This window comes from Bombus flavifrons, chromosome 2 (assembly GCF_040668555.2).
Source record: "Bombus flavifrons isolate JBK064 chromosome 2, iyBomFlav1_principal, whole genome shotgun sequence".
NCBI lineage: Eukaryota > Metazoa > Arthropoda > Insecta > Hymenoptera > Apidae > Bombus > Bombus flavifrons.
Window position 1 is genome coordinate 19,830,035 of NC_138443.1, and position 23,097 is coordinate 19,853,131.

At 46.3% G+C, this 23,097-nt stretch overlaps 1 protein-coding gene across 7 annotated transcripts in view; it reads right to left on the reverse strand.

The window, feature by feature from the left end:
* Positions 1–23,097, reverse strand: part of LOC138189583 (pleckstrin homology domain-containing family A member kramer) — a 179,555-nt gene that overhangs the window by 104,022 nt on the left and 52,436 nt on the right. For 5 of the 7 annotated variants that reach the window (XM_069131617.1, XM_069131612.1, XM_069131613.1 and 2 more), the window contains exon 2: positions 16,899–17,084. Coding sequence is in view for 3 of the 7 variants with exons in the window: in XM_069131612.1 (XP_068987713.1) it covers positions 16,899–17,084 (186 nt within the window). In the remaining 4 variants the exon portion in view is untranslated. Of the gene's footprint in view, positions 1–1,389; positions 1,778–16,898; positions 17,085–23,097 lie in introns of those variants that run through there. The other 2 variants (XM_069131615.1, XM_069131616.1) reach the window with 1 other exon arrangement.

Genomic DNA, 23,097 nt, shown 5'->3' on the forward strand with positions numbered 1-23,097 from the left:
TTACGAAGTAAAATAATCTTACCTACTATATATACCTTACTATTATATTTATATACCTATTGATTTCGTATTTCAAGGCGCGAATGTTCGAAGAATACGAAGCAACTATGCTCCATAGAATTTTAAAACCAACTACCATCATTACGGAAATCGTACTTGGTGTTTCGCTTCTCGTTACATTTTATTTAGAAATCGAACGAAAAATGACTTTTTAGCGGAAAAGATGGCGTAAACGATATACTCGCTACCGTAAAAGAAAATTAGTGACAGAGACCGTCGCTCGAATGGTATTAAGCCAAGTACGAGAACATTAAAGCTTTCATCGAATGCGAAAATTACTCGACCTTTCACAGATCCTGTTTGCCTCGAGCGTAATTTCGTTATCCCAAATTGCCTCGCAACAAGTTAGCGAAAGACAAAATCGGGCCGTCGTTCCTCGTTTAACCTATCTACCCTTTGAAGTTTCCTTAACGAGAGTACGGGCATCGATAGAAATTGGATCGCGGCGCGTTGAACAGGAGAAGCAGCCGGGACTCGCGGAAACGAGGCGTCGCGTCGCGTCTCGTCGCGTCAAAAAGTCAAGGTCGGCCCTCTTTCGTTCTAATTGCCTTGCCCGCCGAAGAGACCGTCGACGACGACGACGACTACGAAAAGCAGAAAGAGAATTATCGCAGAGAGTAATACGCGGATTTTCGTTCGTCTTTTTTGACGGAAACAAAACTACGGGAAAATCGACGCTCTCTTGGATAATAGCGATAATAGCGCGCGATACGCTACCGTTCCGCGCGCGACGGTCATAGAAAAACCACCGACGAAAAGAACAAAACGTATTTTTATAGGAAAAATTCTTGCACGCTTGATGAAAATGATCCTGGATAGATATCGCGGGTAATCGATACTCGAATAACTGCGTAACGCGGACTGAACGACGTACGCGTATGTTTACCAAAAGCCTCCTGCTGTTCATTTCCGCTTGCATGGAAATCGCATTCTCTCTGTCTTCGAAATGCCTTACACAATTCGCTTTTCGTTATCTCGCTATCGTTTCACCCTATCGACGTCTCGAACCATAGCTTCCAAGGCATTGGCGCAACGCACAGGGTATTCGATGCAGGCGAACAACTTTCGAGCGTAGGTAAAATGCGACGGCGTAGCCGGCCTGCGTAATTCCCGGTAGAAGCCCCGGTTCCGTTACGTAAAGCTCGTGGCTGGCTCGGCTTCGAAGGGCGAGCGCAGCGAGGACGCGCCATCCATCGTGCTCGACCGAAAATCCATTTTCGTCTTCGACGAAACGCCACTCTCGATCCCGCGCACTTTCTATCACCGAACCTGACTCGCCGAGACAGACCATCCTTTCGTGAAAGGACCAGCCTCGACGCGATCGCTTACCGCGGCATGGCAGAGCTAACGAGTAGCATTTTCCGCGGCGCACGTGAAATATCGCGAGAAAAGCCGACTGCCGATAATACCCAGGAGGCCGTTGCTCCCAGGAATCGCGATTAATTATCGAAAACGATCGATCAGCCCGACGGAACACCGGCTTCTCGTAGCATCGTCGCGACGTGCATCGTCGACACCCCTTCGCGTCGCGTAAACGTAAAGCAACACCGCGTTCGCCACGGAGGAGACGAGCGACCGGAAACACCGTCGAAAGCCGCGTACGAGAGGAACACTGACAGCACAAACGATGCACTGGAGAGCCGCGAGAGAGGGATCGAGGATGCGAACGAGAAGCCGGGCTGTTGGCCGACTCGTAACGCGGCGACGGCACAACTGGCATGCGCCTTTTCCACCCTCCTTTCACCCTCCTTTCACCCTGCCGGCTGTCTCGCCCCTCGCGCCGTCCTCGCCCCACGCTTCTAGCCCGTAGCCTCGGCCAACCTGGCCCGGCCTCTGCCGGCGCATCATCCCCTCGCCTCCGCCCTTCAATTTTCCACATCGCATTGTCCTTACCATGCAGAGAGAGAGAGAGAGAGAGAGAGAGAGAGAGAGAGAGAGAGAGAGAGAGAGAGGTATGTTCTCTCCTTTGGAATTGACCAGATTCACGAACTGATGTCGACTGAACCTACCGGAATCGATGACTAGCGATTTATTCATCTTTTTACGAGAGGCCCGTACAGAAATGTTACACTTTCGATGCATTTCCTAGTTCTTTTATATTTCATATGGGGAATATAAACATTCCAGTAAAAACGTTTGGAAGTAATAATTATTACCGTAATAAAATAAAACGCTACGTTACAAAATTGAAGAACCGCTAAATTTTGTGCGAAAACGTTGTCGATATTTGAACTCGGCGAAAAAATATCTATCACCAGTCTATCTGGGCTCGTTTCAAAGAACAATGCCTCTATTTTAACACCCTTGTATTCGTCTTTTTCAAAGATCCCTTTCCGTTACAAACGAATTGGCAAACTAAAGTTGTCTCTTTTCTTTTAAATTTTACAAATTCAAACGACCGTACGGAGTTAACGAAATTTTTTTCGGGATTAGTTTTAGGACGATTTTGTAAAACGAGTTCTCCGGTTTTTCGGCCAAGATCTATCGATCTTCCAATTTTATGGCGTAGATTAAGTTTTAAGTTAGGAATCTTTAATCGGTATTTCCAGAAATGGAACCCGACGTTTTTCAGACCGAGAGTCTCGATACGTACAACGCTTTAAATTTTCTCGAAGTTCAGAAAAGGACGCGGATTACGCAAGACAAATTCTGTTTCCTGTATAAAAGCATAAAACTGTAACAACGTAAACCAGTTGAAAGTTTGGACGTCGCGTTCGGGGCCGTCGGTCTCGCAGCGCCGACTTAAAAATTAAGCGTAAAGACAGCAAAGCCTTCCCCGCTCGGGGGTGAAAGTTTCCGACAATTTGTACTATCTAATCGAAAGACTACTTTTATCACCGCCACGCGTCGCGCATCAATCGCGTATTTCCTGCGTGCCATAGCGGCGTAAAGAAGAAACGTTGATCGATTCGTTTCTCTTTTTAACGTTTTTAAAAATCAGAATTAGAATTAGAATTACCGTCGGTTGACAGAGTGCCGTGAACGATTCGGTCGAGAATTTTTCTAGCGTCGGTTGGTTAGTTAAATGCAAAATTATTGCGTTATAAAGAAATACAGAAATCCACGTATACCTTTGTTTATTCGTTTGCGAATGCAAGATTCGCTGTCCCTACGATAATATCCATAACAAATGAAAAGAAGGTCGAGCGATGCAAGAACAACGGGTTGATCATGGTCGTTGAAATAAAGAGCACGACCTTCGCTTCGACGTTCCACGGCTCGTTGGCAATTCGTCTAATCGCGAGACTCGCGAGCAACGTTACCACGATCGTCCCCGTTGAACGAATGCCAACGCCGCGCCGCCTCGCGTCCGTTTTATTATCGTTACACCTCGACGCGCGTCGGAGAGAAGTCCACATCGGTGGACATTAAAGAAGATCTACCGAGGGAACGACTTTCTTCCCCTCGGCGCGCTATCGCATCCCCGAACCTAGGTCGTTCGATCGACCTCGCTCGTCGGGCATGAACCGGCAGCCATGAATGAACAGCTGACGACGGGTTTCACGCTGGGCGTACGCACGCCAACGCATCGCTCATTCAATTCCACTGTATTTAGTACATCCTATAGAAAATTATATTATCCTTGGAAAAATTATCGTACGTTCTCTAATAAGTAGAAGGTATTTAAAATAAATCGGACAAAAGGTATGTGCGTTCGTTCTCTGCCATCTTTTTATCACGTTGAGAGCCTAGGATTTCGATTAATCGTAGGATCCTTTACTAGCTCCGGTTTTTACACGACCGTTATTATCCTGTAAAATACGCGAACGAAGCTTGATTTTTGTTTCGAGACGGTAGGGTCGATATTCTTAACGGGAATCTGGGTAAACAGGCGTAATGGATAGAATGAAAAGTCGGTCGGTAGGATGGTCCTTGGATCCTCGCGCATTAACCTACTAAGGTTTGCGTGTCCTCCTTCTAAGATAAACCAGAAACTTCCTTTTCGGTGATATACGTCCTTTGCCTAGCGAGTGCATTTCCATGAGAAATATATTCCACGCGCATCCATAAGCATCGCGTTCGACGGAAAGCTCGAAAACAGAGCAAAAAGTCTTTAAACGTAGCTTCTGGATCGATCGAATTATTTTCATTTCATTTTACTTTCATAACGCGAGATATGCGCGATAAAATTGCAGGATGTACGAAAGGAACGCTTTAATTAGAATCTGGAAAGATTCTGGCATTTTACGAAAATCATAGCCGTCAGCGACGCTTCGAAAAAACGAGGAAAAAGTCAGGCGACGTTCGTCAATGTCCCGGAAGGGGCTCGTCCGAGTCAGAGTGAAACATAAGAAGCTTTTACATTTGGTCAGCTTCCAACTGCGATCATCCGCTCGCGGACAGATTACAGTGGCCTACTAAACAACCGGCAATTTATAATCGCGCGTCTTGATCGATCGTTCGCGCCAACTTTTCTTGTTTCTCTCCTTGGAATCTCGTCGTTATCGTTCGGACGACCTCGATACCGGCGCAGCGTCCCGATTTTCTCGGGAACAGCGTGACCAAAAAGATAGATAAGTTCGGAGGAAACGGGACTTTTTCGCTCTTCGATGGTTGTCGCGAACGAAGGTTTTATCAGCTGGTCGAAGATGGTCAGTTTGTAACGCGATCGAATCTATCAATCTTCTATTCTATATCGTATGGTACGCGGTTAAAACAATAAACTACGATCTGGCGAACAGAGAAATTGATAAAGAGAGGACGCATTTGAAAAGTTGTACGACTTATTATCGTAGAATATTTTTGCGCGCTGAACTAGAAGGAAGAATAAGAAAACATCTCCACGGAATAAAGCGCAACTACGAAACGCTCCGAGTATATTATCCTCCCTATTTGCAAATAGAAAATTTTATACTTACGCGTTGTAAGCAGAAAACATTTCAAAGAATCCGCACAACGATTTACATTACGCACATTACGCTCAACCAACCAATTGCGTTAAAAAGTCAAACTCGATCAGCCAGAGACTACCAACTTACGAATCGACTGATCAATAAATTTCTGGACGGTATCGCGCGAGATGGTAATGCTCGTGGGTGTTCGCTCGTACGGCAAGGTTATAATTTTTTCCTAGGTTACGGTTTCCGTATCGACGATCTTGCCGCGTACAGTCTAAACGGAAACACGGTCGTGACAGAGCAAGCGTCGGCGAATATTTAAGAAAATAGATGAAAAAGAAAAGGGATAACGAGACGTTGAACGAGCGAATCCTATTGAAAAGTTGCGAGAAGACGATGTAATTGAGAGAAAGGCATCAAAAACGAGATTCCCTTCTGAGCTACATTTTGTTACGAGCGTCCTATTACGAGCGTCAGTTCGAACAATTTAAATTATTATTTTCGTTCGTTGAAGTATCGTATCCGCTGAATCAATGTGACAACACAGAAATTGGGATATGTAATTGTTCGTTCGAACATCATGATTTAAGATCTCTACTTGATCGGTCAACGCCCTGAGTGAGTCAAAACGCATAATTTCGGCATAAAAGAAAATCGCGTTACCGTTTACAAGGTTCGCGGACGTTCTTTCGACGAATTCCTAGCATTCCTCGGTCGACAGCCGTCCACCGGTTAGCTAACGAGATCGATTCAATCCGAACTGCGACGCGGGAAACGGTTCCGTCGGATCGTTATCTTCGCTCGAGCCATTGTCTCGCCAGGAACGACGACGTCGAACACAGAGCGATTCGATCGGTCGATCGCTTCGAACAGTTTCCAATCGCGATTTTCCACTTTCATCGATCCTCGAATAGATTGCTTTTTGCTCTTAAGAATAGAGTTGGTTACGCGATATTTTAACGAATATGATAAACGGAATCTCTCACGGCCACATTAGCGGTATCTTCGTAAACGACAGAATACTTAATAGCACGATGAAAAGGTCGAGTATCGAATATTTGAAATTTAATCTGGAATCTGTAATTATCAAAGATACAGAGAGGTTGGGCTAGGTTGAGGAGGAAACTAAGTACAGGTGTCGTTATAACCAGTCGGTGTTAGGAAAGAAAGAACGAGCCACATTGAAACGAAGTTTAATTCGATACTTCGAGTACCCGAGATAAAATTATTAAATTTTCAAAACTGCTAGTGCAAACGCTCGACTTTCATCGACTTTCTCCAACTGCGTCAAAATGTCAAATGTTTATGCAGTCGGAACGACGATTCAGACGATATAAAGAAAAAGAAAAAATAAGAAGATAAAAAGGCGGACGTTAAACCTACGAATCGTTCGATAACGCTGTTGTGCTTGTAAACATACTGTGTACGTGACAAAATAGTCGCTATACTACGGTTCGTTCAACTGGTCGAGATACCGGCTATAAAGATATGCAGGTGATGGTATTTAAACGAGACAAGATTTAAACGAGGGGCGTAGTCGTACTTGTTAGATATACGGGGTACTTGGCGCTTTCCGCGCGAACCGACTACGGATTTTCGGGACTGACTGATCCGTTCCTGATACGAACAAACGACTAGCGTTCGACTATAAGCGTCAGTAGTCAGGCCTGCTACCTCGGTTACGCGCTATGACGCGCCAAGTTCGTTCTATATCCGATATCTCGACTCGTTTGGTTCCCAGTTAATAATAAAGTTCGCACTGCGCGTTCTAGTCTTGCGTATCAGCGTTGTCCGTCAAAAAATGGAACTTGACTCGCAAGGCGGGTAGTAACGAGTAACTTGCACCGACGGCATGTCCGGTTGTAACGAATAAACCTTTCGGAATAGAAAACTATCGAGACTAGCGTGACAGTGCGTTCCTGTTGTTTCGAAGTTGACGCGCGAATTTTAAACCACGTTACATTTACCGCTTAAGTATCACGCGCGTATCTAATACTACGAAAATCCGGCATGTCCTATCGTATAGGTATTTCTGCTTGTTGTTGTTTGAGAAATAGTTTGGGAACTCTGCGACTTCTTTTCGATCTCGACTGAAACGAGAAATCGAAGATAGATCGTCTGGATAGATCTTTCTCCGAAAAGTTTAGAAGCAGCTTGAAATATTGCGTAGCTAAGTATATCCTAGACAAAATTTCTGCTTGTAGCCGCTCGTAACACGCGATTACTTTTATTCCCGAGAGAACGAAACGTAGTCGTTTCTACGGTGAATTTTCTAAATAATTCATTTATAACGATATTATCTCGCGTCGACAAAGAACGTTGCAAAGATTCTACACGGAAATCACCTCGCTGTTAAACACCAGACAACGTTACACGCCCTGGGACACGCGAACCCTTGGCAGCCACGATAATTCGAGCGATTGTCGAAACGAGAGCGAAGCCAGAGCGAAAGCACGTCGCCTTGGGAACCTCCTTCGCAGACGCACGGATTAATCGAATCGTTTGTCGCTAATTAATATCCGATTCCAGGGATCCGGTGCGCGACATCGGCGGCAATTCCCAGGTGAACCGTCGACATCGATCCGCCGTCGCGACGTGTCGCTTCGTTGCAGCATCGTCAACCGGATGCCATTGTCCCGCTACACCGTGTATTCGCACGCTGTCGCAATTCCGTTGCATTACTAAGGAAAACTAGAAACAGAACGCTAAAGGAAAATTAAGAAGATAGAAACTGGGAAACGGACATTAAGGTAAACGTCAGGGGAACGCTGCGCGAGTGCCGTTTCAACGTTCGTTCGTCTTCGCGTGCATGTCGAGGCACAGAAATTGTTCCACGAAGAAGGAACGACACTGAGTCTAGCGTTGCAAAAATGTTTTCAGCTGATCTAACCCGACTAACGTAGTATCTATCTCCGAAACGATTTTAAAGATAGAAATAAATTTTCTGCGATAGACGTTTCCTCGAACGATTTGTTCTTTCGATTGCATCGAGATAAACAGCGTAGACCTTAATCGTTGATGCTTTTAGACGTCGCGGTCACTCGTTAGGAAGATGTACGATCCGCCGTTGGATGCACGTGATTTCCCGCGTGCCTATCGTGCGTCTCCTGAACGAGCCTGTCACGGCTCGTTTCATTTACGTTTCTCAAGGATTCGAGTTTCTTTCGCTGGTCGAACCGTTGCTTTCCCCGCGAGTATCGAGGAACGAAGAGCCTGGGTAAACGTAAAGCGAAGGGCAGGCTCGCTCTTTCGTAAGAATAAAGAGAGGAAAACGAAAGGAAAGGAGGAAGGGCGCGGTAAAATAACGAACGTGTCGAAGAAGATTGCGTATACAAGGGTGGTGGGACATAGATAAAAGCGGAAATGAGGGTAAAGAAAAGAGAAAAGTGTGAACGAACGAGGATGGAGAAAGTACACGTTAACAGACATTGTACGAAAGGACAGATAGCAAATGGGAGAAGGAAAATGAGCGAGACGAGAAGATGGGTTGTAAAGCGAGAAAAGAAACAAAGTTTATCATAATAGTCGTTAACAAGGGTTTTCAAGCCGAAAGTAATCGAGAAGCACGCTGTGTAAGCATCGAACTAAAATAGAACGTTGCAAAGGATATAAGTTGTAAGTGTATATACTTGGAATTTAGAAGATAAAATAGAGTCGGAAGGGAGGTAGAACAGAGACTTAGAATCGAAATATTGCTCGCTGTTTTCAGGAAATATTTCTCTGTATATCGAATCTTGAAATAAATATCCGTATATCCTCGGTATCCCCAAAAATCCACCGTTCCTGCCGGATACACCTAAAATACGAAAACACGCGGTTACACTTGTAAAGTAAAGAGTAAAAAATGTGGTAGGGTATCCCGATCGCTCCGTTGGCTGGAATTCTAGCCTGAATAACGGCGAACCGGATACGGCAAGAAGGGAAAGTAGAACGAATTCGCAAGAGGCTGCGGTGAATTTTTTCACGACAGCGGCGATAACCTCGGGAACGTGGAGGAGCTTCCGGTAAAATATCGGGCCACGGGAGGTAGAAGAAGATCCTCGAGGGGTGACAAGTTGCTTGGGTTCGGTTCGGCGCGCTGCTGCGGCGATGACACACCGAGAAAAGCAACGAACGAACGAGGAAGCGCGACGGAAGAAGGGAATTCGCGCACCGGCTATGGATCCGTTGATGCGCACGTGCCCCTGCACGTGACACGGCTGCATTATGCAAAAGTTGGCCGCGCTACGGGGTACGTGTTCGCGCGCATGCGAGCTTGCTTCAGCCAGAAATTATCGGAGAGCCGACTGCTTACGAATAAGCGAATCGATCCATCGTCAAAGATGGAATCGTTAAACGGAGAACGACCGATCTAAATTTTTCAGTCGAAGCGATATGCGAGTCGTCGCACCGCGCTCCACCACCTCGCGCGACGGGACTTTGACTTTGTAAGAGGAATGATATTCGAGATGATAGCATAATCGACGAAACCGCTCGAGGATAGCGAAGGATCGTCGTGGTTGTCACGGTGATCGACAACGGTCAAAGTTTGTAGTACTCCAACAAGACGATTGGTCGAATTCGTTTGCGTTACGTCCATCCGTCTTCTTAAATGATCACCTTTTTATCGAAGAATTACGCGTATATCTCGAAAATTAAGACGATCGTAAGAAACTACTAACCTAACTACTTGGATAAACGACGGTGTACTTTGCCATTACGTAACTGGTTGATCTTCGCGGTAGCGTGTTAACAATTACGAGTTCGGATCGAAACTCTCCCATGGCTGTTCATCGGGAGTTTACTTTCATCGACCGCGGGCCAACGAACTTGCGGCAACTCCGACGGCCGATTCATCCTGCAATTATCGTCCGTACGTTCGGAAATCTCGCTGTGCAATTGGCTTCTATACTCGGAGGCTGAATCAGCCGCGAAAGCAAATACTCGCCGGGACTCGAACGTTCCTTCGCCGGTTCCATCTTTAATACGCAGCTTTCTCCGTGGAATTTGTCGATCGTTCGACCGCTCCTAGTATTCCTTCCGTGGAACGATATTCCCTCCCATAAAAATCGACAATTTGAAGAAAAGTAGTACAGCGATTTAGGTGATTAGAGAAGAAACCATTCGTGGATTGGTCTTCTCCGATCGAAGACATCTCGACCGATGCACCATCGACTTTGCGTTTCGTCGCGTTTTCTTCGTCTTACGATTTTGTTCGAATTCTTTTCGTTGACATAAATTCTACGCGTAGGAACCTTGAGAAAATAAACGTGGAGAAACAGGTGAAATCGAAATTAGAATTCTCCCGGAGAAAATAGTTGTCCGGTAGAGGCAGGAGACGGATAAATTTTCGTTTTCGAAAAAGTACCGTTGTCCCCGTTGTGTAAATAACGGATGGTCGCTGGTAGATTGCGCGTCGAAGGCGTGTTTTAGATCGTCTCTCCATCCAACCTTTCTATCTGTGCTGCAGTTTTAAGGTGCTTAACTGTTTCCCGGAAATACTTTCATTACACGGCGAGGTCTCGCGGGAAGCTCGCCACGAGAATGTGTGGAACTTGTTTCTCGCGTTGCTCTCCGACTAGCCATCTAAATTAAATCGATCGGAACGACTCGAAATCAACGATACCACTTGTTCGCAGATTTCGCTCGTCTAGCGATTTTGTCGGTTTCCCGTTATAGGATTAACTGAAATTGCTTCGTTGTACGTATTTACGATCGTCGATTAAAAAAAAAATCACGAATAATCGTGCATCAACGGCGAATACGAAAACGCGACCAAATTACGCGCGACTTTCGAAAACAACCGACCGAATTGGGGTAAAATTTCGACCGAGGTTATAAAATTCAATTAAGGACGCGATTCAACTTTGAAACGTAAAATGAAAAAAATGTCAGATTTACGAGGGCAATGAAATTTAAGGATCCGACTTAATATCCGAGAATGTTGGTAATTGCGATCACGAGCTATCGTTTCGTTGAGATGGGAAAAAAGGAGACAAAGCGACTCCAAGTCGATGATCGAACGTCGTTCAGTTTCGAACGCCGATCTATTTTCAGGGAAAAAGATCAGGGGACTTGCAATTTTTCGAAAAATAATAGCAAATATTAAAATCATGGTAATTCGAATAACCGCGTTCGACCGTCAAAAGTATCGCAGCTTTCTTCGATAAGTTTCTCACGAAGAACGTCGTTGGTATTTTATCGCGTGAAAGTTTAAAGCAGGTACATCGTAATTCGGAGTAGATCGACGATCGACTAAATGGTGAAGCGTACGGTGTTGTTATTTATCCCGTTGATATTATTTGGCTTCCATACCAGTCGATTAACGCGGAGATTAAAGCAAAACAAAAAGGGACAGGTCCTCGTCGACGACGTAGATGCCGGATCCTTTCGACTTTAAAGTTCAAACATCCGTAACTCGCGTTCCGCTTAATTACGTGACACGTCATTTCGGGAACTTAATCCGTCGCATTTACTTATCCATCCGTAAAAGATTTACAATAAAAATCGAATTACAAAAAATTCCACGATCGGTACGAGCAACCTCCCACGAAGGATATCCTCGATCCTCGGAGGAGGAAGCAGATTACAAAGGAGAAATTACGTCGTACAGGTAACCGAATCGATCCGAATACACAAGGATAACGATCTTTCGGAATGTAATAACGGATTGCAGCTGGAAATGTAGCGTCCGCCTAGAACAACGGTATTAGTTGGACCGGTAACGAAATAACGCTCGACTAGCTGCAATGCGATAGAAACCGGCTCTGCCTTCTAAAAGCTTAATCCAGTTGCAGGTACTATCCTTCAATTTCCTGAAAATCGATCGGACTGCCGCGTCGCTATCCTGAAACCTACCCTCTGAAACGCGATTCTCGCGAGTACGTGCCATAAGTGTATCGTCCTTGCCGCGCCAATGGCATTTAATTCTCGTCTCCGTTCCGTTACTCCGACGTCGCATCCCCCGACCGTTTCAATATTCGTATCTTCCTCTCTTTCGAGAATGCACGAAAATTTTTTCGGTTCGCGCGAACCTCGCCTCGTTTCCTCCATCCGCGACATCCAGTTTCAGAGATACGGTAGCGGACAAAAGTCCCGATCGTTGTCGACACCATCATAGACGGTATTGCGCGTTTGCAGCTTTCCTTCGTTTACAGATTTTTAAGAAAACCGCGTGATAAACGTCCCCTAGATTCTACACGAAGGAAGCAACTCCTTAACGTCGGCTCCTGCCACTTCTTCGGACATCGGAGACGTACCGTTGCCTGAAACGCGAGCGCTTTAGCGGAATCCGCGCTGAGTTCACGCTCCACGATCGAAACGAACTCTACACGAACCAAAGCCACGACTTTTTTTACCAACACCTTGAAGGAAAAAAATTTGAACCTCTTTCAGCTAAACGCGCGATAAATCCGAGTCTTTATCCGCGCGTAAGTTACGTTTTATTTATTCCGTCTGAGAAGAAAATAGCGCACCTGGCACGATCTGTAATCTCGCGGCTGATTTACGCTTTGAGACGTTCGATCTCGGTTCACTGGCGCGAACGATGAGAAGTTACGTCGAAATAACGCATTTCGCAGATTTTCCTCGCCACGTCCGTTGGAAAATGCACGAGCCCCGTGAATTTGCAGAATTTCTACCTGATTATTTTCGATCGCGCGAGTCACAGTCGGCTCGAGAGAGAGGAATAAGCTGCTGTTGCGAGATTCTAAATCTCTCGATCCCACAGCGCAGGCAACCCTTTCCCATTCTTACCGCTTTATGGCGTTCGTTTGAAAACGACGGTCGAGTACACGCCGCTTCCGCTTTATTCCGTCGTAAAAAAGCTACGCTCATCCCGGAAGCGTAGTACGCTCGCGTAAGGCGAGTGGTGCACGGTTCAACGTACACTTCTCGTTGTCCCATTTGTGCCATTTTCCGCCCGCTTGCGATCCGTCCGCACGCGTTTACCGCAACGTGGAAAATTTGAAAACCCGCTTCCTTTTACGAATCTACCTGCGATCGTCCGATAATTGCGCGTGCGTTTGCAGCAAGGTGGAGGATGTTACTTTTTACGATTAAATCTGCGTTTGTTTAACGGCTGTTGTCGGCATCTAGGTTTACGACGAGCGCAGCTCTCTTGCTTTCCTCGCTATAGCTTCTTTCCTCCCTTCGTCGCTGATTCTTCGCGCATCGAATTTTTACCAACTGCGTTAGAAAAGAATCTGCGCCACAGTTTGGCGGTTCGCGCGTCCTTTTAAAGGTACGTATTTTCAAATTACGAAACTCGCTCGGAAGGCGGTCTTGCATCGATCCATTGGCGGAGTTTAAAGCGATACGGAACAAAAGAAAGAAGGGTCGATGGTTTACTTACGGCAGTGTGTACGAGAAAGGGTCGAAGAACGGACGATGGCGGATAACGAAGGCGTTAATCGCGCGTTATCGCTCAGCTAGAGGAAAGTCGAACAACCGATTGGAGGGTGGCGAACGCCGAGAGGGCGTTCGCAGCTTTGTCGCGGATGTTTGAGGAATCGCGCCCCACTGGAGCGGAAGTTGACAATTTTCGAGCGAAGGGTCGCGTTGTTCTTTTCTTTCCTTCTTCGCTTTGCGTAAGGTAACGGAGTAACGGTTTCTCAGTGGAAGTAGAGTAGAGGTAACGAGCAGAAATCTCGTGCGTTTCAAAACCGCACGCGTATAGGTGCATGCAGAAATAACGGTCGATGCTTCGATCGGCTAATTTGTCGACGTTCTGTTCGTGGCGCAAAATCGTAAACGCATCGAAAGCTACATCGAAGAATTTTCTCGAAAATTCACTTTGTGGAAACGAGAATGATCGCAGCTTGTCGTCGATCGAGACGGAGCGTTCGATTTCCTTCGATTTACAGAGACGAACGGACGCGCGACGACCAACTTCGCGTTCGTTTCTTTTCGCTCGACGAAGGAAAATTTAAATACCCTGCAGCCGAACTAAGCCTCCGAAGAAAGGGAAACGGAGAGGGATTAAAAAGAGAAGGGAAAACAGCGTGTCGAACTTGCTAATAGACGGGGTAACGTTTTTATCGCCGAGCTCCGCGGATTAATTAGAAAAGCGTCCAAGACATTCAACGGGCGAAACTTGGAACTCGCGGAACCGGAATAGTCGAAGCCAGATTCGCTGCTGAAAACGAAATACGTCGAATGTAAACTTTCGTCGAGTCGATGTTCGCTTCTGATTTCCAGTCGTTGCCCGTTAGTCGATTCTAAGCGATCTAACCGGCGTCGCTGATCGAATTAGTCGTTGATCTTTTTCCTCTCCTTTTTTTACATTTTCTCTCTCTCTCTCTCTCTCTCTCTCTCTTTGTTTTTATTCAAGAACGGTAACGGACTACCGTTACTCTTTATTCGACGGCGATTCAATTTGATCGAATCGAGCTCTCGTCTCCTTTTGGCCTCTTTCTACTTCCACCTATATATTCACTCCACCGACGCGTATATATTATTTCACGCTCGATGGCAACGACGTGATCTATGGAGATTCGTAACGAATCTCGAGCAAAGGTACAACGCGATACACGACTATATTGCCGTGATAACACCGTGGATCGTTAGAGCGGCGAACGGTGATTCAGAGTCGATTCGCGTAATGGTTAGATCTAGCCAAAGCTACAGTGATTCTTGATAGCCACTTACGTAATTGGTAGCTCGATTCACGATCGACGCAACGCGTCTATCGTTCGCCGTAGATTTCAATTCCTCGCTTAATACGACGCGGACTATACGATAGACACGTGTACGTCGTACACCGTTCCGTGAACGCTGGTTTACGCAAGATTAGCGGTAAGTTTACGTAACGATTATGCATTGCTATGTGAAGTATCGTTGCATACGGATTGGCTATCGAGATACGGCGAACAATGCATCGCGGAGCGTACGCTGCGTGATACAATATACGGTTAGGTCGGAACCTTTGCAAGGACGTTGCTATCGCGCTGCGTATCGCATGGCGCGACTCGAGCATCCACAGAAAATTAGTCGATCGATGAAACGAACGTATTTCGATGGCACCTGTTTAAGCACGGGCTATCGGCTTCGTTCGGAGTGAAATTCAAACGTCGGCTCTAGAAGAGCGATTAGAAAGACATCGATCCTGCCTCGAACGACAAATTCGACGGCAACGTCGCTATCGTAAGAGGGTCGGCGTCGAACCTATAATAGAGCCTGTGGTGGGAAGGAATCGATCAAAGCCTGGAACAGCTTAGTACTTCTTCGAACGCGGAGTAATGCTTTCGAGGATGTAGTCGTAACGATGCTATCGAACGAAAGGTAAGAAACGCGGATATATATATTGCCTGGAAGCCCGCCCCCGACAGTTGCTCGACCTCGTCGCTCGTAATTACGCGGTCCAGTTTCGATTAAAACCGTTAACGAATCCGACGGACGAATTAGAGGAAGCTCGTCATAAATTCCCGTTATCGAGCAGGAAAAGCGGGAAAAGACGCTGAGGCGGGAAAAAGGAGAGCGATAAAAGCGAGACGGGAGGAGCAACAAAGAGGCGACAAGGAGGAGCAGAGAGTCGGAAGGAGGAAGATAAATAGAAGAAGGCCGATTGATTATTTAAATGGGTTGCAGCGACGCGAAAAAAAAGAGTTGCACGGTGCGACGATGGGAACGAGAAAAGAAGGAAAAAGAGCGGCAGTCGATAAAGGAAAACGTTTTATTTTCAAGATCGGTGGTGGTGGATGCAAGCGCGAGAGGTAGAGCCGACGCGCACAGCTGGAATTTGTACACGTATCGGACAGCGTTTCCGTAATCCTGGCGAACCTGCTGAAACGTGAGCCACCGGTCGGATTTTTGCGCGGGACGGCTACGCTCGTTGAGGATGGCAGCGGCCAGATCGAAAGCGGAATGCAAAACGCGAGTACAGCCTCGTTCGAATACGCTGTCGACGAATCGAGGTTAGCCGGGTGCGAGCGCGCGATCGAGATCGGGTCCATGCAAATTAAAACGTTTTCCCAGACCGATGAAACGATTCCGCGTCTCGTAATTCTCTCCTTTTTCTTTCTTCTCTCGCAAAATACGAGAGGACCGACCGTTACGTCCACGCTGTGCATTTCGCGTATTTAATATCGAGAATTTCGAAAATATATCGTCTACTTTACACACGACTGGGCTAATATCGAGCGAACCGGCTAAATTTGCCGAACGCTCTGCTAGGAACGATAAAAGTAGCGGTAGTATTCTCGCCTAAGCGAACAAACAGGACGAAAACGATCTTTTACGACCACTAGACTCCCTCCGACGAGATCTTTAATCGCCAGTCCGCTTTTATCCCACTCGAGATCGAAAGCCACTCGTTACCTTTGCACGTTCGTCTCTTGGCTCGCCTTTTCTTATCAAATTAATACGGTTGAAGTTCGTAATACGAACAGGCTGCCACGTTTCGTCGATACGGAGACAAATATTTGACAGAGACGTGAAATATTACCTTACCGTGCCTTGCAAAGATACGCGGGATACTTTTACTTAAACTCGTCTCGCAAACGCATCTATTCTCTCTGCTGTTTCTAGTTAGAACGCGCGAGCGCACATCCGCGTTTAGCCAGGGTCCGTGTTTTCCCTGTTTCACACGCGGTTGGAACCGGTCGCGATTCACCGTTGCTTCGGTAGGTCGTAGCCATTCACCACCCTTCGCGTAACAATTACCCGACGATCGGGTCCGGAGCGTCCCGCGGTACGTATAGCATGTATCGGGTGTCGAAAACCAGTCTCAGCCTGAAATTCAATCCTCTTGCATCCCTCGGTACAGCCTTGGTACAGCCTTGATACAGCCTTGGTACACGGGCATACGTAGACGTATAGGTACACGCGATGGGAAAAACAGAAGCAAGAGGGAAGAGCCGAGCGGATTAATAGACCAGCGTGGTCGTGACGTTTTAAAGGATAGCACCGGTCACGGAGAATCGAAACAGACCGCAACGGTCGTACGACACGTTCCGGAGCAACGAGTACATATGTATGGCAATTAAGGCCGGTGTACAGGATGGCTCGGCTGCGGCGACTTACCTCGAATGCAGGGCACAGCCACGCTGCACTGTGGGCAAACTGGAGGTGGGCGGCGGAGGCGGAGTGCAATATGCCGGTGGCAACGGTGGATCATGTCTGTGGAGATGGTTATGCCGGTGGCTGTGAGAGTAGCTCAGGGAACCTCGCAGAGTGCCGGGCAGATGGCGATGCGGCGTTGTCTGATCGCTAAAATGCAAATAAAGAATCACGATGTGCTAAACGACGTGAAATGGTCGTAAAACAAAGCATCGTAAAGACGTTCTAACGCCAGAGATACGAGAGTCTCGTGCAGTAATATACTACGATAACGCCGGAATGATCGTATCAGCGGTATAGCCGAGTTTACAAACAATCATACAAACCGATACGAACGCAGTGTCAGGTAATACGATTCGTTCGTGTCAAAATACGTACAGTTTTGTCGTTTTCGGTAGTATCGCTGTCGTATCGCGAGTAGCCTCGCATCGTCGTACCGATAACGGATCGTTCTACCTTGTTCGTTGGCGGAAACTTTACCTACTATCGCGAACGTCGCTTTTTACAGAGATATCGCGTTCGACCACCTGCAGGTAAGGTAGACGACTGTAAAGAAGGGACGCGTTCAGGTTGGTAAGATAGAAAGAGAAAGCCGGATACGTACTACATATTTTTCTACCCGAGTATCAAATTTACCCGATACTCGAGGAAAAATCGAAAGCGTTGCGCGTGTACCTCCGAAAATAACTCGTAAAATCTTTCCGAGTAATAAAATCTAATCGAAGATATTTCAATTACGATACGTTCAGCCGCGACGACTCCGAACGTATTATCGAGAAACCCGGTTTACTAATCTCATCGTAGATAACGCACGCTTCGATTAAGAAATCCGGAGGTTGATAGCGTCTTATTTAAATCGAACGAAAGTTCGAATTTATCGTCGGTGCGTTCGAACACGGCGTTTCACCGTTTCGAAGATTAGTCGGTCACCGATCGTCTCGAACGATACGTTTTGAAATACGGTATTGCGTATTCCTGATCCCTCGAGTCGCTTTTCAACGTACAATTTCAAAACATTACACGCATATATTACGTATTTTCCTCGTGTAAGATTCAAAGTCAAATATATCGCGCGTACAGATGTATCGTTATCGATTTTTTTGTCAATTTCTAAAAAATACATCGTACTTCACACCTGGTAAAGAGTTACCTAGAAAAAAAAGTCTGGGTACATCCGGTTGCGCCACAGTACCCCACCTGCGATCCCCTCGACGAGCGACGAGCGACGCGTTAATTCCCACGAAACAACAAAAATACTCGTACAAGAGGCGCGTTACCGCCTTGTCGGTGCTACGAAAATTCCATAAAATTGCATAAAGTTGCAAAATGCTGCTCCCTCCAAAGCAGGGCTTTGTCACGAAGATGATAAACGAACATTTTCGTCGCGAAACGTCGAACAACTTTGACAAAAGACGTATCCTGTAATATTTGATATCGCGCTATGTCGATCAGAGTGACGTAACCAAATTCAAACGCATACGTCGCATCATCGACCTCGATCTCGATTTCACGATTATCGCTGTATTATGCTTACGATAGGTTGCAGTGATTTAAACTGCCTGCTACGAACGCGAACAACCGTGTTGCCAGAACGTTCGTGCCGTAACAAAAACCTGTGCTAAGAAACTGTGCTAAGTACCGTTCCGAAGAATCGCTTCTACTCGTGTTTTCGAACGTTGTCAACGTTGTCAAGGATTAAACGTACGGCTACGATGAAAGAAGGAATCAGACGCGGTACCTAGTGCGGAGGATCGTACTGGTTCGATCGGAGCGAGCCAACGATTTTATCTACCGTCTCCGAGGAAAGCAGCGTGAGAGCGGAAACGTGGAAAGGGCTCGGCGAGGCCTCCTTCGCAACGGCTCGGCTCTTATCTAAACGCCAAACGCGCCAAGCGACGCGATATCGTGTTGACGGTAGATAAAAAAGTACATAGAAGACCGACAGAAGGGCCGTTAAAGAGAAGCTGCATCTGTTCAGGCGAGCCGCTGAGTGGCGGCAGATAGTAGCGCGTCTTCGGTCATGCGTGCTTTTTTAAGAAGCCAACTGAAAAGCCAACCGAATAAATCGGCGATTTACTCGAGTCGATTTTTACGTCGGTGACGTAATTCGCATAAACAGGAAAATGGGAAAAGTGGTAACCTGTATATTCGAAAGGATGCAATTACTAAAGTCGACCTCGAATGCACGCCTACTTACGTCGGATGCAACGTCGCAGAAACTGGATCCCTAGCAAATAAATTACGCAAGCTTAACCTGCGGATCCTTGAAGGAGGAGCAGCTCAAAGGGCCTGTATTTCAATTAGAGGCAAAATGCACGTATAAAGTTTAGCCGAGCGAAACATCGCTACGCGACCTGACGTTTCTCACATTTTTTCGTTTGCGGAAACGTAATTAAGAGATTCCTTCCTAATTGAAACGTACGACGTGGAATTTTAAGTTACAACATTGTGTTCTCGACGACGAATTTCTTAATTCGATTCACGGAGAAAGCAAAAATTTGCTCCCTACGATTTAGCTTCGACGCTAATTTTCGAATATAATGTTAGTACAATTTCACAGAGCCATCGATCAAAGCGTCAACGTTTCGACGGTAAACTGGAAGCCGTTGCTCCCTGTAAGTAAACCTACTCTGCTCGTTGACACAAGCTTCGAAACGCTGTTCTCGAGTACTATCAGCGGGGTGGTAAAGTTGCGTCGCCGACGCACAAAACCAACCGAATCGAAACAATTCAAATTCGTACGAGATCTTTATCTATTGTATATTTTATCTTATTTTATCTGCGATTCGATCGCAATTTTCTCTCAAAGACAACCGCGAAAGAGAGTACGTAAGCATCGTAGGTTACGGACGAAACATCGGCGTGGTACGCGAGATCGTATTTAACAGGGAAAAAGAGGACACGAAAAACCAAGAAGGACAACGGATGCGTAGCGCTTGACCGAGTAACAAAGCTCAGGGAATAGCCATTTTCCACGTACGACGGGTCGAATTAACTACCGCCGATTTTACCGATAACCGTTTTATCGAGGCCCGTAGCAACGCTAATTACCCGAACGAGGGATAAAGTCGCAGGATACTGGTGCGCGCGCCGCGAAAGATCCGCGCCGAAAGCCAACCTTCCGGTCGCACGATCTCGCCTAACGAGGACCCAAGACTAATCCGTAATCCGACTTTGTTCGGAAAATATCGTTACGGTGTCGTGACACACGATGAAATTCATATGGACGATAAATTTGATTTTCATCGCCTCCGATACAAATCGATACAAATCGTTGGATAACGAGAAACGTAAAGATACAGAGAACTTATAGGAATGTACGCGCTAAGAAAAAATAATTGCCTGGAAAAGTTTTTTCTAAAATCAGGATTAAAGTCCGTTTTTTTCGATAGAAATCACGCCGACCGTGGACTATAGTCGTATTCGAAAATCGAAGTAAAACGTGTTGGAAATTGTGTCGAAGAGACGGCGAGTGCACACCTGCGTACCACGTGTTTTCTGTCTCTCGAATAAAGAGTCACGCCACGTTGCGACACGGCAAAACAAATTTCAATGGTAACTTGCGCGAATAAAAACTAAAAATATATCATACGAGAAAATAGGGAAAATTTGGAAAAAACCGATATCGAACCTCTTCTTTCTTTTCTTTTTTTTCTTTTTTTTTTCGCTTTCGTCCGTACCATCTCTCGACGAACGTAAAAAAAACAAAGAAAACGAGCGTAGGATAAAAACAATGGGAAGACAAAGAGTGGAACGATGTTAAGTCGGGATTTAACGAGCATTGGCAAGCCAGCTCGACGGATTAAAAATCGCAATTCCCCGTTGCGAACCATTTGTCACGTTTCTTCGGTATATGCAACGCGTATTATTTCTACGCAGCCCTGTCTCCATTCAATTTTTCAGACTACATAAGCACAGAGTTGCATAACGTATGGACCTACGCAGACTGTAGACGTTCGCAGAAACGTTAAACGATAGACAAGTAAATTTAGCTTGGTTGTTAAGATCGACGCAAGACCGTTTTTCTCTTTGTCACGGTAATTGGCGGTCACGCCAACGTTCCATCGTTTCCCAGCAACGGCCGTAATAAAAAAATGCGACTACACTTTGCAAGTTTGCTGACATCGGTCGATCGTAACGGGCAAGCTTTAGGAAGATTCGACGATTTCGAGAAATTAAGATGGAAACTCACGCGTTATAAACCTCGACGCAACGTTACACCCTCTTACTCTAATTTTGGCGTTATTATTTTAAGATTCGAGCGTTCGCGACAAAACGACGGCGATTCAGGGGGTGCCCCTCGCGAAGAGCTCGTGGCAGTTGCTAAAAATTCAACGAAACGCCGTAGCCAAGTTTAGACGAGAAACGTTCTATACTTGACCTTAACGGCGTCGGTCCAATGCCACAAACTTCGCGGTGGTCTTAACGTTCCTTTTCTGTCCCAAGCTCGGGCAACAACGTCCAACCACGACCCCGCCACGGAATATCGCTCAACGACAAATCGGCAGAACTTTAGAAAAATGAATTCACAGGATGATCGGAATCCGCAAAGGGATACGAAACTCGTCGCATGTTGCATCCTATGGGATTCCGGATTTACCGCAACGTTACGACCGCGTTTCATCGCCAGACGTGCCTTCGTTGAAGGGGAAGGAATTCGAAGAAAAGGTATCTTCCAGCATTTTTGAGGAAAAAGCAAAAGGAAAAATTCTTGGGGCGCAGGAATTTGATTTAAACGCACCGCTCTGCAGTAGCATAATACGTACGAGTAGTCCCGATTTCCACAAAACGCTAATATCTCGAGAAGCGCGTTATCCCAGCCGAAAGGCGAGGACGGAGAGAGCCGGCAGCTGGCATTAAAGCGATATTCTCTCGGTTAAAATAATAACGTTTCATCGGGGTACGCGACGCGTTCGCAGAAACTAATCCAGCATCGATATCGTTCGGTAGTCTGTCGACGATCGTCGTATTCGAGCATCGCGATTTCCCTACGTCCGCCATAATCCTCAAGACCCGATCGGAATACCTGGAACAACGGCTGGAATGCGGTCTATCGCAGCGGAAACGGCTGCGCCAACGGCAATTTCACCTCGGAAACTTTACAATGCTCGGAACTCGGCCCGTTCGCCTGCAACGATATTTTTCGAAAACCCCCGCCGCCGAATCGCTCGAACGCGTTCCAAGTCAAACAAACGCGAAACGCACACGCTCTCTGTCACGCGTTGCACCGGATCGCGTCCGCGCCATGTACCTGGATAAAGCTCGCCCAAAGGAATCCGATATTCCTGCATAGTTCGACCAAATTCGAGAAGCATTCCTATTCCGCTGCGTGTTTCCTATTTTCGATGATCGATTTCCAACTCGGATACGACCAAAACGAGAGTTTCGTCGAGACCCGGTTCTCTCGGTCGATGCTAGATACGACTAATTGATCGCTGAATGAACCGCGTGTTGTTAGCGCGTTAACCGCCGCTGACGTAACATCGCTTTTTATCGCGTATTCGCTCACGATCGAAAAACTGTCCCCTTTTCTTACTTTACGCTTCTAACTTGGAAATATCTCGGACATACGTGCGTTCGAGTAGTTCGAGTAGTTCGAGTCGATTGCCCGCCTTCCATATAATTTAAGGATCATTCTTTCGTAAATTTTCTTTTGTTATCGCCAACACGTACTTCTTGGTAGTGGCGCTTTCGCGTTGCTCCGAGCATCGAGCTACATACGTTTCGAGAAATGGATTTTCCCGATACTTTGTAAACCGATCGACCTGAAACCTTACGTACGTGTGTCCCCTCACGGGTCGTATATATACGAGAATTTCAGCCGTGTCCAACGATAAAAATGTTTTCAGCTTGTTTATCTATATCCTGTCGTTGGTTCGCACGACGTTGTATCAACGAGATCGATTTGCTCGACTACAAGTTCGTAAATGTTTATGTCTCCTAAGAGGCGATAGATAAAGCAACGCGACTATCGTAATCCAACTTTTTCTTCTTTTAATCGATTATTCTCGAGTTATAAAAAGGTGACGGCAGAGAACAAACAGAGACGAAGAAAGCCGTTCTGCGAATCAAACGGATCGTAGAGTAACGTTTAGATAAATCCGAGAAAACGATAAATACCGAGTATCGAAGCGACGCGAAGGAGAAAAATGTTGGAGTAAAG